Source organism: Pagrus pagrus, assembly GCF_965226575.1.
Source record: "Pagrus pagrus genome assembly, chromosome: 1".
Lineage (NCBI taxonomy): Eukaryota > Metazoa > Chordata > Actinopteri > Spariformes > Sparidae > Pagrus > Pagrus pagrus.
In genome coordinates, this window is record NC_140185.1 from 34181855 (window position 1) to 34199882 (window position 18028).

At 42.0% G+C, this 18028-nt stretch overlaps 2 protein-coding genes across 5 annotated transcripts in view; one reads left to right on the top strand and one right to left on the bottom strand.

Moving 5' to 3' along the window:
• Positions 1-1703: 1703 nt before the first annotated feature.
• Positions 1704-9683, bottom strand: lsm14ab (LSM14A mRNA processing body assembly factor b). 2 transcript variants are annotated; one of them, XM_084354930.1, is made up of 10 exons: positions 9343-9683; positions 8440-8603; positions 7762-7912; positions 6573-6767; positions 6302-6385; positions 5667-5843; positions 5092-5227; positions 4548-4574; positions 3900-4140; positions 1704-3810 (listed from the first exon to the last, which is right to left on the bottom strand). In XM_084354930.1, exons 1-10 carry the CDS (start codon positions 9464-9466, stop codon positions 3790-3792), a joined length of 1320 nt encoding a protein of 439 aa, XP_084211056.1. In that variant the 5' UTR covers positions 9467-9683; the 3' UTR covers positions 1704-3789. The 2 variants fall into 2 exon arrangements, with proteins under 2 accessions (XP_084211056.1, XP_084211055.1); XM_084354929.1 differs by having other exon boundaries at positions 1704-3813.
• Positions 9684-10316: 633 nt separating this feature from the next.
• LOC311260303 (transcription initiation factor TFIID subunit 4) overlaps positions 10317-18028 on the top strand; it is an 87498-nt gene continuing 79786 nt past the window's right edge. For all 3 annotated transcript variants that reach the window (XM_084357971.1, XM_084357972.1, XM_084357973.1), the window contains exons 1-2: positions 10317-11729; positions 14004-14164. In XM_084357971.1, coding sequence (XP_084214097.1) covers positions 10328-11729; positions 14004-14164 — 1563 coding nt within the window. In that variant the 5' untranslated portion in view covers positions 10317-10327. The remainder of the gene's footprint in view (positions 11730-14003; positions 14165-18028) is intronic.

An 18028-nucleotide genomic window follows, 5' to 3' on the forward strand; every position in this document is an offset into this window, starting at 1 on the left:
ATAAATGAACAAGCAGCAAGTTCTAATTAGCTAAATATGTCTAAAGGAATTGATTTATTTCAGGTCTTTTTTCACAGGAGACATTTTGGCGTGTCAAATCACATCAATTTTATTTATATAGCCGAAAATCTCAATCACATTGCCTCAGTGCGCTTTACAAACTGTACAGTGAACGACATCCTCTGCCACATTGAGAAAAAAAACAAAATTTTAACAGCGGGGGCAAAAAAAGATGGAAGAAACCTCAGGAGGAGCAACTGAGGAGGGATCCCTCTCCCAGGATGGACAGACATGCTATAGATGTAGCATTTTTTTCAGTGGACATGAAGTATAATCATGCTCATGCTCAAACAAACTGGACTCTGGGGGTCAAACATGCTTGGGCACGGTAAGGATTGCCTAGTGTGAGTGCACCTTTAGGTTTGGACTGTTGGTTGGACAAAATCAGCTGTTTGAAGATGTCACGTTGGGCTCTGGAGAGTCTCATTTACAGTGTCATAGCAGGAAAAGTACAGGTGTCATTAATGTGACTTATGATGGCTCTGCTGTATTGTGAATTACTTCAAGTGGAGTGCAGCCCGTGTTAATGTTATCAGTTACACATGTGGTTATCCTGTTATGACATGACAAAAATGTCTGCAGTGAAAAGGGCCTAGAGTGCAAGTACTTGCATAATAATTCTGATAAGCAGTATAGCGACACTATGATAATGATAAAGGTAAGAGTATTGGGTAGATAGCAGTACAGAATCATTTACATGACAACAGGTTCAATTCTCTGTGGCTGAGGTGATCTCGTGCCACTCAATCAAAATGATTTTCTCATTTACCAGTTCAATAAACAAAAGCATCAATTCACTTATATCAATCCTGTAATTATTAAAATGAAATGGTCGAACACTCGATACAGATCCAATCACATTCTACTCTAAGCTGCGAGGATTAGTCGATTAATCAACTTGTAAGAGTTGCCAACAATTTTTTCAATTAATCGTTTAACATTTGCTGGTTCCAGCTTCTTAAAAATGGAAGGATTTGCTGCTTTTCTTTGAGAGTCTTAGGACACACTCAATCTAGGCAATCCATACCGGGCCCAAGCATGTTTGACCCCCGAAGTCCAGTTTGTTTGACCAGTGTGAGCGCTCCCACTTTCTGGGCCCTGGCACGGTTTGAAGAAGTGTGATCGGCACGGTACGGTTGCACATGCATGAGCACAAGCACGCAACGTGGACATGAAGTATAATCATGCTCATGCTCACACTAGTCAAACTGGACTCTTGGGGTCAAACGTGCTTGGGCTGGTATGGATTGCCTAGTGCGAGTGCACTTTTAGGGTTCTGGACCGTTGGTTGGACAAAATCAGCCATTTGAAGACGTCAAGTTGGGCTCTGGAGAGTTGTGAGGAGCATTTCTCACAACTTTTTTTTAAACATTTTAACGATTTATTGTAAAAATAATTGAAGATTAATCGATAATGAAAATAATAGTTGCAGCCCTACTCGTGTTGTTTTGCGTTATATTTCAAAGCCACCATATAATGGCAGAATATAGAAGAAGCAATTTTAATACTTTCCAAACAAATACACAAAACAAGGTATGATATGGGGGGATCTTGAGATTTAGAAGTCGGCCTGTTAGCAGATGCAGAAGTAGTATTTCTGAAAATGTAAACGTGGATTAAAAATAAAACATCAGAGACATGGCTATTGTACAACTCTTTATTCGTTTTTTTTTTTACGTAAAAACTCCATTTTGCTGATATTCTCAAGAAAACAATTCTTGGTTTACAATTCCAGTGACTGGAAGGAGTAACAAACATATGAAAACATGTCAGTCTGTAATAGTTCAGTAATACATTTTGTCCCAAATCCAATCTTGCTGGTTATTGCGAAAGCCCATATAAAGTGATGGTTTCTATGGCTATCATGCGGTGATTAGCAATCTGTGCAATATCCAGTTAAACAGCACAATTTTCCACTGGGCTGCTTTGTTCTAAACAACCACAGCTACTGAGAAGGATCTAGTTTTTTTTCACCTTGTAGTGCTATCAATACTTTTGTCAAAAGGTGACCTTTAAGTTAAAGGGAGAGCTGTAGAAAATTCACCACTCTGAAGGCAAAAGTACTCTGAAGTCCCTAAAGTACTAACAAATCAGAGTCAAACAGAAAAAGAAATATCCCACCTCCCAACAACACACTGGCACTTCATCCAGTTCTTGTCCCTTTGTTTACGAGTCAGTAAAAAAAATAAATTCACTCCAGAGAACAATCACATTGACAACAATGCAACAAGAGAGGAGCTGCAAACAAGCCAGAGGGCTGAGCGATCAGAATTTTTTACCATTCGTATTGAACGTACGTTTTGAGACATCATTCAATCCATTAATGAGATTGCCTAAAAAAAACAATCCTTACAACACTGCAAGTAGTTCATTCTGCAGTGGACACAGCTGAACGTAGCCAGTGGGAAAACAATGCAGATGACAAAAAACGGTAAGACAATTCAAAAATGTCTGGTAACAAAATGAGAATGTGCTCTAACAGACGGCTCAGTATGTTTTGGACATAGAAAAGGTAGAAGTACTAAAATTAGATAACATGTACAGATGGGCTGTCAATTATTTTTGCTCAGCTGAATGCTCACACATTGTTTTTGGCAAAATAGCAGAGCATTTTTTTTTTATCCAAATGTAAATTGAATGAACTGAGAAGGAACTTCTAAAGGCATTCAGAGTAATGGATGCACCTCTTCCACAGACACAAATCATGGGAATGCTGTTTGTTTTGTCTACTATAAAAAAACAGACCCGGTCAAAAAACAAATCTACAGTCAACAAATACTTCTAAGGCTAATGCTGTAAACCCCATACATCAATGAAATGACTGGTTCCTATTGATTGCCTGAGCGAGGCTTTCATTCACAGGCCTCCAGAGGTTCAACTACAAAACGTAAAGCAGAAACAGAATTACTCTCGTGTGGGAGGTTTCAGAGGTTTTCTAAATACTGAATACACATTTATTAAAAATCTAAACTAAAAAGTCTGTCTTGAGAGCCACAATTTGCTGGGGGGCACTAAGCTGAAGATCCACCAGTTCATCCATAACAGCTTACCCTTCGGAGGGTCATAAGGGGGTCGGACACAGTGCGAAAGGTGGTCGCCAGTTAACCGAGCCAGAGATGAGCTCGATATACATTCGTTCATTACTATACTCAGATCAGATGTTGTTACTTTCAGCTGGCTGTGATCTCACTACTTCATTGAGAAATGACAGATGTCCAAAAAAAGACTAAACTTTTCCTGCAAACTGGGTAAAAATACTGAACACATGACAACCAAACTGAGTCGGTCTGAGCACAGACAAATATGCAACAGGCAATGCAGTGAAATTTGGTGATAACAAACATCGAAATAACAAAAACTGAAAGAAAAAGCAAAAATAAAGCTATCGATCACATGAACTGTGATCCACTCACAGTATCAGTGGGCTTTCTGCATACAGCTTACAATATCAAAGACTTGAACTTCAGTAAGAAATGAACTTGATTGATGCAAAAATACAGCAGAAGTATTTACACATGTTCTTGTCGATCTGGTGACTGGGGAACAAAACAAAAAGCCTGTTTCTCAAAGTGGAGAAAAGGGAGCTGCACTCTCACCCCCTGATGTGAAGCAGTCGACCCCGGTGCTGGTGACTGAGAGGATGTCTTCATTCTGTCTGTCAAAACGTTGAAACCAGAGAGTTTCTTCAACAGGAATCATTTCATGATGGAGGGGCTACGACTCTTTGTACTATGCAGCCACCTTATTATCCTTCTGGAAAAAAAACAACAAAAGCTTAGAACAATCATCCGTCTCCTTTTCTACATACCGCACTTTAATAATACATTTTAATAACTCACCCTGTATTCAAAATCAGAGAAATCCCGGCCTCCTCTGCCACCTCTGAATCCGCCTCTGAAACCGGGAGGGGCACCCCGGGGTGGCCCGAAGGAACCTCTGCTCATTGGTCGTCCTCGGCCTCCGCGGGGACCCATGAAGCCTCGGCCACGGAAACCCCCTCTGCCTCGATTGTGTCTCAGCGGTATGCCGAATGTCTCAGAATTCATTCGTCTCTCTTCTGCCCAGGTCGACCTTCGCTGGCTAAAACAGACAGAGACCAATCATGACCCGCCTGTCTTTTTTGGGTAAAAACGGACCTCGACAAACATGAAACACTAAGAGGAGGCACCACAGGAGAAAATGGGGATTTTGGCTCTCAATGTCAACATATCCTGCAAATATCTTTTCAAGCATTTAAGATTATTAGAAAATAACATGAACTGGTGTATCATTATGAAAAAACAGTAATGGTTCAAATCTCTCTCTATGTGGTGGGAAGTCAGTTTATGTAACATACTTCATTATGCATTACCTTACAAGTACATCATGTAGTTTTACTACAAATCCAAATATGTGAAACCGTTTATTTTTCATGAGAACTTCCAGATTTTGCTCCCATTCATCTGAGGGCCCTCCCTTCAACAGAGCTAAGAAAACATATGACATACCTTGAAAATCCTCCTCCACCCGATTTACTAGTAGAGATGAAAACAAAAAGGTATTAATAGTGTACGATAGGCAAGTTTGATTAGAAACAATTATGGTTATGTTCAATGTATAGAGGTTAGTTTAGAGAATAATTCACACAGATACTGTTCAGATCGACAGTAACACCGTCAGAAGCAGGGTAGTTCTCTGTCATCTGACAAAAACACTGTTGGCCAATCAGATGTGAAAACATGTGTCCAGGTAGATTAACACCTAGTGGCAAATAACCTGCCAATTCCACTGGTTAAGTTGCATGTGTTGAGACAGAAGACCAAATGTTTGATGTCTTGATGAGATCCTGTCTCAACTCAGATGAACTACTGCACCTGCTCGGTATGTTTTTCCACAGGTAACAGTACCAACACAGACTGTTGCCTTTTTTTGATGGTGCTACTATCGGTGTGAACACAGTTTTAACTGTAAGCAGTGGAACAAAATCTGTTCAAGAAACAATTAAATTGTTAATTAATTAGTCCATCAGATCAAGGATGTGAACTGTGGTACCTTGCGCCATCACAGGACAGGTTATCGAAGAAGGACTTGGTCTTGTCATAGTAGCATGAGCTGTTCACAGCCTCCTCCTCCTCAGTGGTCTGATGTTCTGAGTCTGCAGTTTCTTCTCCATTCTGCACCTTGTCATCTGTGGTGATGTTGGAAGACATTTTTGTATTGTATTATTTAAAAAGGTTGTCAGAATGCATTGAAGATGAATGGAAAAAACAAAAACAATCTGCGTATTTGTGTCCATCTCAGTGCACTGTCACATGAAGCATAAAACATTAATGATTTAGTACTGTGCAAAGAAATCGATAGTTCTACCATAGATTTCCTTTTGGTTGTGAACTTGTTTTCTTGTGTTTTCGACTACAAAAATGGTGATAGGATAAACAAGATGCAAACAGTCACGTTTGCATCTTGCAACAGACACACAATCTCAATCTGTGCATCTCGGTTTCAGCCTACAAGGCGACCTGACAAGAACTGTCCACTGGTCACAGCTTAATGCATCGCCCTTGTTTTTCAACTTGTAGCTGGTAGCAGCTTGTGGCCCATGTGAATACTGAAGAAAGACACTTTACCTTTCAGTTTGAGCTTGTTCTGGAGCTCTTTATCAATCTCATCTTTGTTGAACTGGGCGTTGGCAGTCTCAAAGTCAAAGTCTTCTTCAAACTTCATGGGGCCATCCCTACGGACATTTACTTTGCCTCTGCTGCGGTTTCCTCTTCCACGGCCACGGCGGTGGGACTGAGCAGCAGCTGAGAAAAAACAGGGGCAAAACTGAAATCCAGCAATACTCCAACAAGCAACATCCAGGCCTGTGCAAAGTGTACAGTCAACAATGTTGGGGCAGGGTTGCTTTAACTTTGAACTACAGCACATAGTATTTAAAATGGAACCATGTATTTAAGTTTGAAGTGCTGACCATCAGCTTTAATTTCAGGATGTTAACATCCACCTCAAATACTCAAAAACAGCAAACAAAATGTAATATTTGTATACAAAAACAGACTAGTAAACAGTAATCAAGACTTCTAAATTCAAGGGCGATGTATTTTTCCCCACTCAACATAAGACATTTACTTTGTGAACAATCAAGCACCTCAGGGGGAAACAAATGACTTGATCACAGTGAAAATTGTTGGAAACAAACATTTTAGTGGCTGCAATTAAGTGTGTTAATGGGTATTCTTAAGTAATCGTGAAAACTACTTACCAGCAGCTTGGTGTCTGTTAGGATCCCTGTTTTCAACAGCACCGTGTTCATTATCTGGCTGTGACACCTTCTGAACCTCAGGAGCTGAACAGCAAAACCAACATTCACCATCAATTTAACTCAAAATACAGCTGTAAGGCTCAAACAAAGCACTAAATGCATGTGCGCACAGTGGTCAAGAAACTTTCAGGCTACCACAGACACATAAAAGATTTGTTAAACTTTTAACTTTGTGGAAATTAACTATTACATGTCCAGCAGGTATCTTTACCTTTTCTTTGCTCCAGGAGGTCTGGGGGCATCTGGCTGCCAGCAGAGGTACCGGGGGGTCTGGGAGCTGCAGCCCCCGACTGACTCCTCTGTCCTACAGGTGCCGTCGGTGCTGGGGCAGCTGACGCTGGGGCCTGCACTGGCTTCTCCAGGGGGGCACTTTTTGTTAAAGAGTCATGCTTGGGACTGGTGCGCCCTGGAGAAGACAGCAAAGACATTTTCAAATTATATGATTTTCTTAAGCAGAGAGGACTTTAGTAGGTGACAGAGGCAGTGAGAGTCTAGTGATGCACCTGATCCTGAGTGATACAACACGACACACAACATAATGCAAAAGTAGCAAAATGTGTGGAAATAACTCCTGTAACTGTGAAGAAGGCCCTTATATTTTGACACAAATGGACATCACTGATATTTAATATGTAACCAGGCCAGTATCAGCTGTGTGTATTTGCAAAGCAATCAAATAAATTGATAACAAACACACAGGAATGCAATCTAGTACAAGCTTCATTTTTTCTGAAATGTGTTGCTTGATTGTCTCCACTTATCCCAGCCCAACACATGTTGGGGGTTCAGGTGCAAAGCAGGACACTCAAAAGACAACATGCAGCTGTGGTCTGTGCAAAAACAGCAGGAATCAGCTGCTGCTCCAGATTTGCCAGAGAAACAGATGCCTTGCCTACATGGCTGGTTTTTGAAAATGTTTCAGATGTTTAAGCGGTCATTAAAAAAAGGGGTTACACGGATTATGGCAGTAACTATAAACGTAATTCTACAGCTTCTAACCTTTACATATATCTGCCATGGCCAGTAGCTCTCAAACAGAGCTGAGCAATAGGGGTGAATTATTATCACAAAATTTTAAAAAGAATATTTGTGTGTCAAGTGATTTATACAAGCATTAATATGTTAAATACACCAATGATGCTCACTGTGATAAGCTACGAGTCAATGCAAATAAAAAGTGTTGATGAGTGTCTGCTACTTCATAGTGAGGGCTGAAATAATAAGCTATATAATGGGTCATGTCCTGCTGATTTAGCGTTTTTTGCGAGTTCATTAGTTCAAAAGAAAAAAAAACAAAACATCATGCTGAAACTAGCAAAAACTTCCCCAAAATATGTCACAATATTGGGTGGAAACAGGAAATATTAGACCCTTATTTTGAATAAAAAAACAATCCTTACCTCCTGCCCCAGCAGATCCAAACTGCTGAGATGCGAGGGGTGCAACAACAAACTGACTGTATGGTGCAACAGGGGCCCTGCTGAATGGAGCATAGGGCCCAGCTGACTGGAATGAAGGAGGTGGTGCAGCATTGCTGGTTCCAATTGATGACTAGAAAAACAAACATACATTTACAAACATTTGAAAAACACTGACTGAAAAACAGCTCTTCACACAAATTCACATGGGTTTTACGCAGGATGAAAACATTATTTTTGATGCAGTCATTTCTGACCATTGGCACTGATAAAATCATCTCTACAAGACAGGATTATGCAACTGTAGTTTGGAAACATAACTGCTTGTTGTGACGCTCACTATCTCAGTTGCGCAAGTTCATGTAAAAAAAACTTGTGTATTCAGTGAGCCACACTTACAAGCAGGACAGTTTATGATTATTGAAACCACGAGAACCGAAATTATATCAACTAAAGTTTCAGTTGCAAAGAAAGCGATTACACAAATTTTGACTCATGGAGCGGCAGGTGTCCTATGAAGGCAAATCTGATTTAACATTCTTGTGTTGTACAGGCTGGCTTACTGGGAGACATTGAAAATAAAATGAAATTGAGCACAATTAATGTTATCAGATACATCTGAGCATCACCTGCTTGAAGAATGCATCCACATCAACTTACTTGAACTATGGCAGGGTCCTGAGGGAGGCTGCTAGTGGCTTTGGGTGGCTCACAAACTGTTAGGTCCTTGATATCACTTCCTCGGAAGATGATGTACTCAAACACTTCCTCCCGAGGTGGAATAGGCCTTTCAGTTGGCCGGTCTTCGGTTCCGAAAGAGCGAACTGTTTGGGAAAATTCACAGGATAGCTTAAATTACTTCACCCCGTTAGTTTATTGAGTAGATCTGTGTATCAGTGTAGATCCTTGCACGGGGCAGTATACCACATTTTACACTTATTGTCTCTCACAGCAGTGATATAGTGTACTTTTAAATACTATGAATAATGACATACCATTAAGCTGTTTTTATGTACTGTATTTAATCTAAGTAGATTTTTTTTAAAAAAGAAAATGTTCATAGTTCAAGAGGCCACATGTCAAAGGTTATCCGAAAATAGCATTACTCTAAGATTGCCTTTTGAAGGATCAACTTTTACTCTAATCAACAGCTAACAGGTTTCTAGGATAAGACTGTAGGCTTCACGGAGTGAGCTCGTTGTCTGACCTCACTTGACACGAGTTAAAATAAATACCTAAATATAACTTATCAAATAACCAGCATTCAAACATTTAGAAGGAGATGTTTGATAGTAATATAGGACCTCTAAAATACGGTATACCACTTAGTACTCAGCAGTGAGAGCCACATATTTCACGTGAGTCCAAACACAAGGTAAACAAAGGAAGCAAAGTGTTAACTACAGCCCCACTTAGCTATTAACGGCTAGTTGGCTACAAAGCTAGCCAACAAAGCTAACTGCGCTGACATTAATTTCACTCTTCCAGTCGCTTTACTCGTTTGTAAGCCGTTGTTTAGCCTTTTCTAAGTGCTGCAGTCCACCTCCTGGTCACTTAACTTACCCTTAGCAAGAGCTACTGTCGAGTTTTCAGTATCAATGGTGTACAAAATCCCTTCATAGCGGATCTCGGCCTTGGAGATTAGGCTAATTTTGCTGCCAATGTACGGCGTCCCTCCTCCGCTCATTTTCGCCTTCTGCTCTTAATAACGCACTTACTGCCAAGAAATCTGCTTAATGTCAAACGCGAGGGTACTTGTGTTGCTTTCAGAGCTGTAGTTTTAATGCTACATTACACGAACTACGAAGTTACGCCGTGAGTCAGACTCGCTCGGTTCGTGGACTGATTTCTACCACGACATGGCCGTTTGCATTTTCCTTCGCCCCGCCGCAAAGGATGCTGGGAGAAGGGGCTGCGTCTTAATCTTCTACAGTCGCATCCTCTTCTACCCGCTTCCTCCCTTTCGCGTGAATGAAAACGGATTGTTTGACGAAAACATTAAAAACTCAGGCTCGTATTTAGATTACACGTGCTTTTTTATTGCCTTTTATTATTTATTTTTTCAGGGAAGAAAACGAGTCGGCTAATCCTAGGGTGCTAAACAGAGATTTGAGATATAGCCATGTTATCATATCGCGAGATTACACATGCGGGACTCTCTCCACCCTCCACCCTGCCCCCATATTGCTAGATAATACATTTTTAGATGCAGAAAACGCATAACGCCTTTTGACAAACCAAATTGCGTTTTTTTGTTGCAAACAGTGAACATTGAACACCTTGAACGCATCTGATGGCCGCCAAATATCGTAGTACGGGATCGTTACGTAACTACATGTTACTTACACACTAGTGCAACAGCTCTTCATCACAGTTCATTAAATAAGACTTGGAAAAAAAAAAAAAAAAAAATACATAAAAAAAATACAACTAGGACGCCCCCCCCCTTCCTCTAATGACGTCAGATTCATTCCCACAATGCCCAGTAACACGCAGGCGCACTGTAAATAATAAAAAAAAAAAATATAAGAGCTATCTGTGATCAGAGATGGCGGGCGCCTCCGACCCCCTGGAAGATATGCTCTTTTCAGAGGTGGATGAAAAAGCTGTGAGCGACCTGGTGGGCTCGTTGGAGTCACAGCTTGCCGGCCAAAGCAACCCAGCAGGGAAAACGGACGAAAACGGAGGCGCTGGCTCGGTGCCCCCCGCTAACCATCACTTAGGAAAAACGCTACCAGCTCCAGTGGGCACCACAACACTAGAACAACAACAACAAGGACGGCGTAATAAACCCGAGATGCGCCAGGAGATCAACTCTAAAGACGTGAGCCTGGATAAAACTGTCACGTCTCCACCTGCGGGCTGCACCCCTTCCTTCGGCGAGCCGTCCGCCACTCCGGCTGCCGGTGTTAACGCCACTAGCGGCGGGTCGCAATCACATGGAGCATCCATCACAACACTGACCGCGTCTGGCGTGTCAACTTTGGCATCCACGCCGGCCAGCATCAGCACCGCATCCAGCCGGGGGTCCAAGGCTAGCCCCGGCACGGGCGAGACGGAAGCTAGCCCGCCGAGAAAACGCATCGCCACCCCGCGGAGGAGCGCCTCGGCTCGGATCAAGAGTTTGAACGGCGCCGCTGTAACGACGCGGAGGAGCAGCAGCAACAACAACACAGCGGTGGCTGAGAGCGTTAGCTCCGTGGACACCGGCGAGCCAAGTCCGCCAAACTCTACCCGACCGGCGACATCCTCCATCAACACCTCGACTTTCACCTTATCCAACGCTAACCTCCCCGTCGGTCAGTCGGCGATCGCGCTCGACCGGGGGACTCCCACCATCGCTTTGCACAGACTCCCGAGTCACATCGTGGCGAGCATAGCCCAGAACGGCAACGGGACCAGTGCGTCGGCCTTGGTCCAGCAGGGCACTCGCTTAGGAGCCGCCACCTCTTCAGCGTCACAGGGAAACCACGGCAAACCCGTCACGGACACTGGGGCTTCCCAAGCGGACGATTGTCAGTCCAAAATTGTAATGTCAAGCCAGTCTGGTAGTGTCAACTCTGTAATAAACACTGTTCCCCCTGCGCCTTCTGTTGTCACACCACCAACAACTACCACCACCACTGCAGCAGCAGCAGCAGCAGCCACAACTACCACAACAGTGAGCCAGCCTCTGAGCTCTGCCACAGCTGCTGCTGCTGCTGCCGGGGTCACAGGGGTGGCAACAAGTTCTGTATGTGGAGCCGGTCAGACTACATCAGTGACCACAACCCTCAGCATGGTCAGGCCCACAGCCCCCTCTCCGACACCCGCTGTGGCCACCTCTGCACAGTCTCAACCCCGTCCCGGGCTTCCAGCACCTCAGAGGATCGTAGCCCCCCAGCTGATTGTCAGACCGCCTCAGCAGCAGACGACCATTCAGCTGCCCCCCGGGTTTACCATCCCACCGGGTAAGGTTTGCAGGAGGTGGGAGGACAGCAGCAAGAAGCCGCTGTTTACAACTGTGTTAAAAATGACCTTATGTCTTGTATGTGTATGTGTGACACCCTGTTCTTTGTACCATGTTTGTCTGAATGTGTCGGGCAAGCTTTCCAACTTATGCTGTGTTCATTTTGTGTCTTGTATGTGCCTGGTCCTCAGGTGCTGTGAGTCTTTAGCATGGCCACCTGGGGAGTCAAACGCTTCACCCAGCAGCGTTAGCGCTACGATGGGCCGACTGAGCTGTGCAAAGTTTAAAGAATACACCAAGCATCCTTAACAGCACATTAACATGACATTTATACCACAATTGTGAAATTAAAAAGAGGAAATAAGACAAAACTTACATGACTTTTTCACGTAAGAGCGTGCCAAATGACATTCAACTGCACTTATGAGTTATTTAGCTGGTGCTGAGTCTCCCTAAGAGATGAATCCTGTGATTTTTATGTGTGACCGTGTGTCACACTTCTATCCCACAGCAAATGATTTTATGACTTCATTTGTATGAGTCCATTGTCAAGAAGACAATGACAAGTCTTGTAAAAAAAAATGTGACCACCAATGTACTCATACACCGTATATTGTTAACAAAATGACACATCCATTAACAGGCTGTGGTAAATTGGTGAATGGCAGCAACTCTCATGACTGTCAACAAAGTTTTAAACATGTATTTCTCCTCGTAGCATTTCAAAGAATAGGAATCAGAAGGATTTCCTATGCCTAGGTGCAAAAAATATGGAGGAATACGTCTTGACATCAGTGTAAACGCATTAGCACCCTGAAATGTTCATTCGTAGTGCATAAAGACAGGAAAAATATATACACTCAGTACGTAGAGTACGAGCAACTAGAGTCCCTCAAAGTGTGCAGAATCACAAAAGATAATTCAAGGCAGCACCGGTGGAATTACCTTCTCAGAAGTGCCACATGCTCGTCATACACTGGCTCTTTTATAACACTACTGCTGCCCAGGAAAAAGCAACTTAATAAGTGAGGACCTGTTGCCCTCCACGCAGAATGTGCAGGTTCTGTTTCTGTAGTTTTATCCGGTTGCTGTCAGTAAAGTAAGGGATGCACAACTCAGCTGAGTAATATCGATCCTGTGGTTCCTCATTATTTAAGTGTTTCAAAGCTCTAATGAAATCGTCCAATTAACCTTAAAGTCTGAGTGTGGATTCTCACACACGTGCAACCGTGCAACGTTTTGTTTTTCCTAATTTGGATACCCTGTTTACCAGGTGTTTTCTACTTCATGGAAATTCCTCAAGGATAAACACATTTGTAATAAAACATTTTTATCTTGACCTTTAACTCTGATATCCATTCATGAATGGTAAAATGGGGAAGTGGCAGTGTAAGCAGTGTTGAAGTGCAGTGAAATAAACAACAGCACATGATGGGCTATCCACACATATGAAAATAACAGATGAGAGGGAGGATTTAGACCATGGTTGCTTAGATCAGAGGAAGCCCATCATTTTGTTAAGAGTCATTTTAACCCATGGCCAGGTCTGTTTCAGCCGTGGTAAAGGTTAATATAGAACAGTGGTTGAACATTTAAATGGTACGACTTGAGACAAACGCTTTCCAGTCGATCAGAAACAAGTATTTTTGAGAGCTGCAGCAATTAGTTTACAGAAAGAAATCACCAAATATTTTGATGTATCGTATGTAAAGTCAAGCATTAGCTGGTTCCAGTCTCTTAAATGAAAGGATTTGCAGCATTTCTTGGGTTTTGGGCTGTTGGCTGGACAAAAAAAGCAATACGCAGATGTAATTTTGATGAGCACTTTTATCGATTTATCGATTGATTTTGAAAACAAGCAGCAGTTTAAGTTATAATGAAAGTAATCATTAGTCGCAGCCCTAGTATTTTCAGCATGCATGGTATAAGATCATTCACCATTTAATTCCAGTGCACTTGACATAATAATTGATAGTTTCCGTTTGTTGCCATTTATTGTATCAATCCAATGATCTCACCTTTTTCCCATTCTTTTCTTAGTCTTGCTGTTGTGTTGTGTTTTAAACTTGTATTTACACTGACTGCCTGTTTAGAGCATTTGTTTTTGCTGCTATTTCGCCTGCCAGAATTTTTAGAAGTATACTTGGTTATCTGTGCAAGTGGCCAACAGAACCAAAAATATATCTGCATTTGGCTAGTAGCTGGTTCAAATACACTTCAATCGCCATGATGTGACAGCGTTTCCTCTAATGAATGTTCCCTGTGATTGTTCAAGGGATGGTGTTGGTACGAACGGAGTTGGGCCAGCTAGTGATGGTTCCCCAGCAGGCTTTGGCTCAAGCTCAGGCTCAAGCTCAGGCTCAGGCCCAGAACAGCATCTCTCCACGACCTGCCACCCCCACGACAGGAGCATCCTTCAGAGTAACAACTCCACAGGTGAGACTCCACTACAGAAACCCACATGGTAGCTGTTACCCATACACGCTCATTAGTATGACCACAGCGCACTGTATTACTGCACCGTAATGTTTCTTTACAGCTGAGGAGATGGGCTGTTAAACCCACATGACAGACCCGGCTGTGTACCGTGGTGTGCCTGGTTTTGACAGGCCCCAGGACACACGGCATAAGAGGTTTTGTTTCCTTTTTGTTTCCCATCACTGAGCAGATAATGAATCATCAGATTTGTGTGTACACATGCACGTCATGCACAATAGACTTGTCACTAGTCGTGAAACATTGCTATGCAGGAATTTAATCTTAAGGTGGCGATTTTCATTTGGAGGAACAGATCATTGTTCTGTGCCTGGTTCCTGAATTAGATGCAGGGTTATCTTGTCTTTCTCTTATTCATTTTTTTTGGAACAAATAGGAAAATAACAGAATACGGTAACGGCTTAGTAGGAGCGATCGGCTGCCATCTGGATCAACTGAAATGCCTTTGCTGCCTGTTGTTAGAGACGTTGTAACACTGAACTATTTGTGAATGAGGCTTTCCTGAGGGAAACCCCCAAAAATAGCAACTATTTTTCCAATTCATGTAAGTCTCTAACGTGTAGGCCTACTTACGTCAAGCGCACCTACGATATTAACCAAAAAATGCCAATATGTGAACATTATTTACTCTCTTTACTATAATAAACACAAATTCTGATTTATTACTAAAAATGTACTATGAAAAAGTTGCCGTTGCTATAAGGTGGACGCAGCTTCGTGGACCAATGAACGGATAGTGTTTTGTGGACCATGAACTGGTGCACAGACAGAAGGCAGTAGAGCAATGAAAAAGCAACTCCGCTGAGTTCAGTTATGCCTCTTAGAAGACTGTACAACAAATGGTTCACCAGTTATGAAAGGTGGCACAGTTAAGATATGGGGAAGGAAAACTGCCGTCAATGAAAAAGGAACTCGGCGTCATGTATGATGGCAGCAAGAAGTGTTAACGGCAGCCAGTTCGTGAGAAAGGGGATGTGGCAAAATGGTGTGTGTGTGTGTGTGTGTGTGTGTGTCTTTTTCTACAAACTTTGGTCATGTCACACGAGTCGGAAGAAGTTATGGGCCTTGTTGTCGTAGGCGATTTCCTACTGCCAAACCCCCTCAGAGCCAGTTGGAATGAACATATCACAAACCTTCACATGCCAAATTTCAGCCTCCTAGTCCTAGAGCGAAAACTCTGCGGTGGGGAAACTTGCGGACTGACTGACCAACCAACAAAGTAATCAGTAGAGCTGCCGGTCGCAGCTTCACAGGCCAGGGCCTGCTCATGTCAAGGCATGTCAAACTGTGTGTTCAAGCTAATAACACATATGCCAGCTTTCCTTGATAGCCAATAGAGAACCCTGAAACTAGTTTATTTTGAGAGGAATTCCCCAGAATGTAAGTATCTCTATTCTCCAGTGCGTCCTTTGTTCTTATATATGGTGTCAAATACTTTTATATTTATTTTCTATTTATGCAGCACAATGACACGCACTATCTGAATCAGACATGCCATTGCCCTTTAAGAAGACGCTGCCTTCAAAACAGGAGAGGGTTGCTGAGCACTGTGCTGTGGCTGCCCACTGCTCCTAAATAGTAAAGAAGTAAATTAATTTCTCCAAATGTAATAATAACATATGACTGTCAGGGTTGTTCTGATACAGATACCAATATGCCTCTGATACTTCCTTAAAATGCTGAAATGAATGAGTTGATCTAAGACTTGGTTGCAGAGTGGCGTTGTTTATTTCCCAGGTTGCGAAGGCATCACCGCCATTTTCTAGCTTCTTCTTTTTTTATTGTGCTTCCAGTGATATTCTTACCAAACCTACCAATGTCACTCACCCAACCATCGAAGGCAACACGTTCTAGCCAATTAGGTCGTGACATCGCCACTCTTTTACAGAATCTGTATCTGTATAAAGACGATAAATGCAGATCCTTAAGTTTCTGTACTGTCCACCTCAACGTGCAAGTGTTGTAGCACTGCTCTCCTTTACGGCCTGACTCTACACTACAAACATCCAATTCTATATCTGAGCGAAAATTTGTGTCTAAGAGTGAAACATTATACTAAATATTAAATGACTTGGCTTGAAACTGGGGCAAAAAACTGTATCTGGACATCCCGATGTATTACATAGCTTATATACAGCTATGTAAAAAGTGCATTGGCACACAAAGCTGAAAACAGAGCAGTTTTTCTGACGTTTGGAGATACGTGTTTTTCACGGGGCACTGATGTTAAATGGTATGGATTGAAAACTGACCCTCATGGGACACCATATTTAAGGACTGAAGATGAGGATAAGTAATCGTCCAGGAGATAAGGAGAACAGGGAAAGGTGTGATCACACAGATACTGTAGGACTGTGGACAGCTCATGGTGCTGAAATAAGGCCAAACAAACATGTAAATTTAATAAGCTGCTGATTTAATTCTTCAGTATAATTTAATCAAGAGAGATTTGTGTCTCAGAAACACAAATGATGGTGAGCAGCTGATGTTTTGTTGCAAAGAAAACCTGGCATTGGCAAAAAAAGATACATATTTTGAACCCACACCAACCTGAAGGGCTTGGCAATATGGCATTTAAATAATATCTCAACATGTTCAGGCTATATTGTGATACACAGTATGTATCTCTATAGTTTGAAAATCCCTCAAAACTATTTCATAAATGCTGCGACCAGGCGACAGAATCAAACATTACAATATTTTCAACCAAATACCTTGATATTGATATTGGAACAGTATTGTAGGAAAGTCTACACAATGATGAGTAATCATGAGTAATGTTGATGTAATGACTATGTGGATAAAAATCTATTTGAACAACTAGAGCAATCTGGTAAGTTCAGAAAAGGTCATCACTTTACTGTAACACAGCCTTTAAAACCAGGAAAATATAACACTAACCCTGTCATATCACGATGTAACGCTATTTGAAATATAAGACAATATCGTCTCATATCACAATGGCGAAACAATATCGATATATTGCCTAACCCGACTATACAGCTTTATAAATGTAAATGATTTGAATCCAGTTAAAAAAAATCAAACGAAAAAAATTCAAACCATCAGACTGTGTTTCAGCCATCGTCACAAAAAACACCACAAAGATACGCATATAAACCAAAAACGTGTAAGACGGTTAACAAAATATAAAAGATATAAAAGACAACCATCATATACGTGCACATACCTACCAGCCAATACGACACCCACACACAGATGGGCTGGCGCAGTCATTTGAATGAAATGCCACACATTTCATCTATAGTTTTATCAGTCCAGCCAAAGTGTTGGTTATGGATTTATTTTTCACCACAAAAGTTTTATCCAGAGGCACAAATGAAGACTTTCGGTGTTTTTAAGAGATATTTATTTACCAAATCTCTTATTTATGTAGTTTTAGAATATGTCTTGTTGCTCTCCTTCTATTTATTTATTCATATTTTCTTGAAAAGTTTTGTTCTATTTTTCTCAGCTTGCACATTTTGCAGACACTTCGCAGTGTGTGTAAATAACACTTTTCAAAGTGTAATTGGATTGTGCCACATTGAATAGCCACATTTTGGGTGAAGATCTCCTCTATACAAGCTTGAGTGCTGCCCCTTGGATGCACTTACTCTCTTTGTGGACCAGGTAGGTGTCCGTACTCCGCTTGCCTCTCTGCCAGATTTGGAAATGTGATTGGCCCCGAAGCCGTGTGGCCACGTGCCCAGTTCATCTGTGTGTGGGCTTCCCGTTGGCTCATATGTATACTACTGTATATGTATATGATTTTTTTTTAACCTGTCCAAATGTTTTCGCCTA

Bases quoted from the DNA above. Each gene is read 5' to 3' on its own strand.
- lsm14ab (XM_084354929.1), bottom strand. From the start codon at position 9,466: ATGAGCGGAGGAGGGACGCCGTACATTGGCAGCAAAATTAGCCTAATC. The intron at 5,844-6,301 runs GTAAGTAGTTTT...GTTTTTTCTCAG, and splicing joins TAACAGACACCAAGCTGCTG to CTGCTGCTCAGTCCCACCGC. The intron at 4,575-5,091 runs GTACCACAGTTC...CATCTCTACTAG, and splicing joins CTGTCCTGTGATGGCGCAAG to TAAATCGGGTGGAGGAGGAT.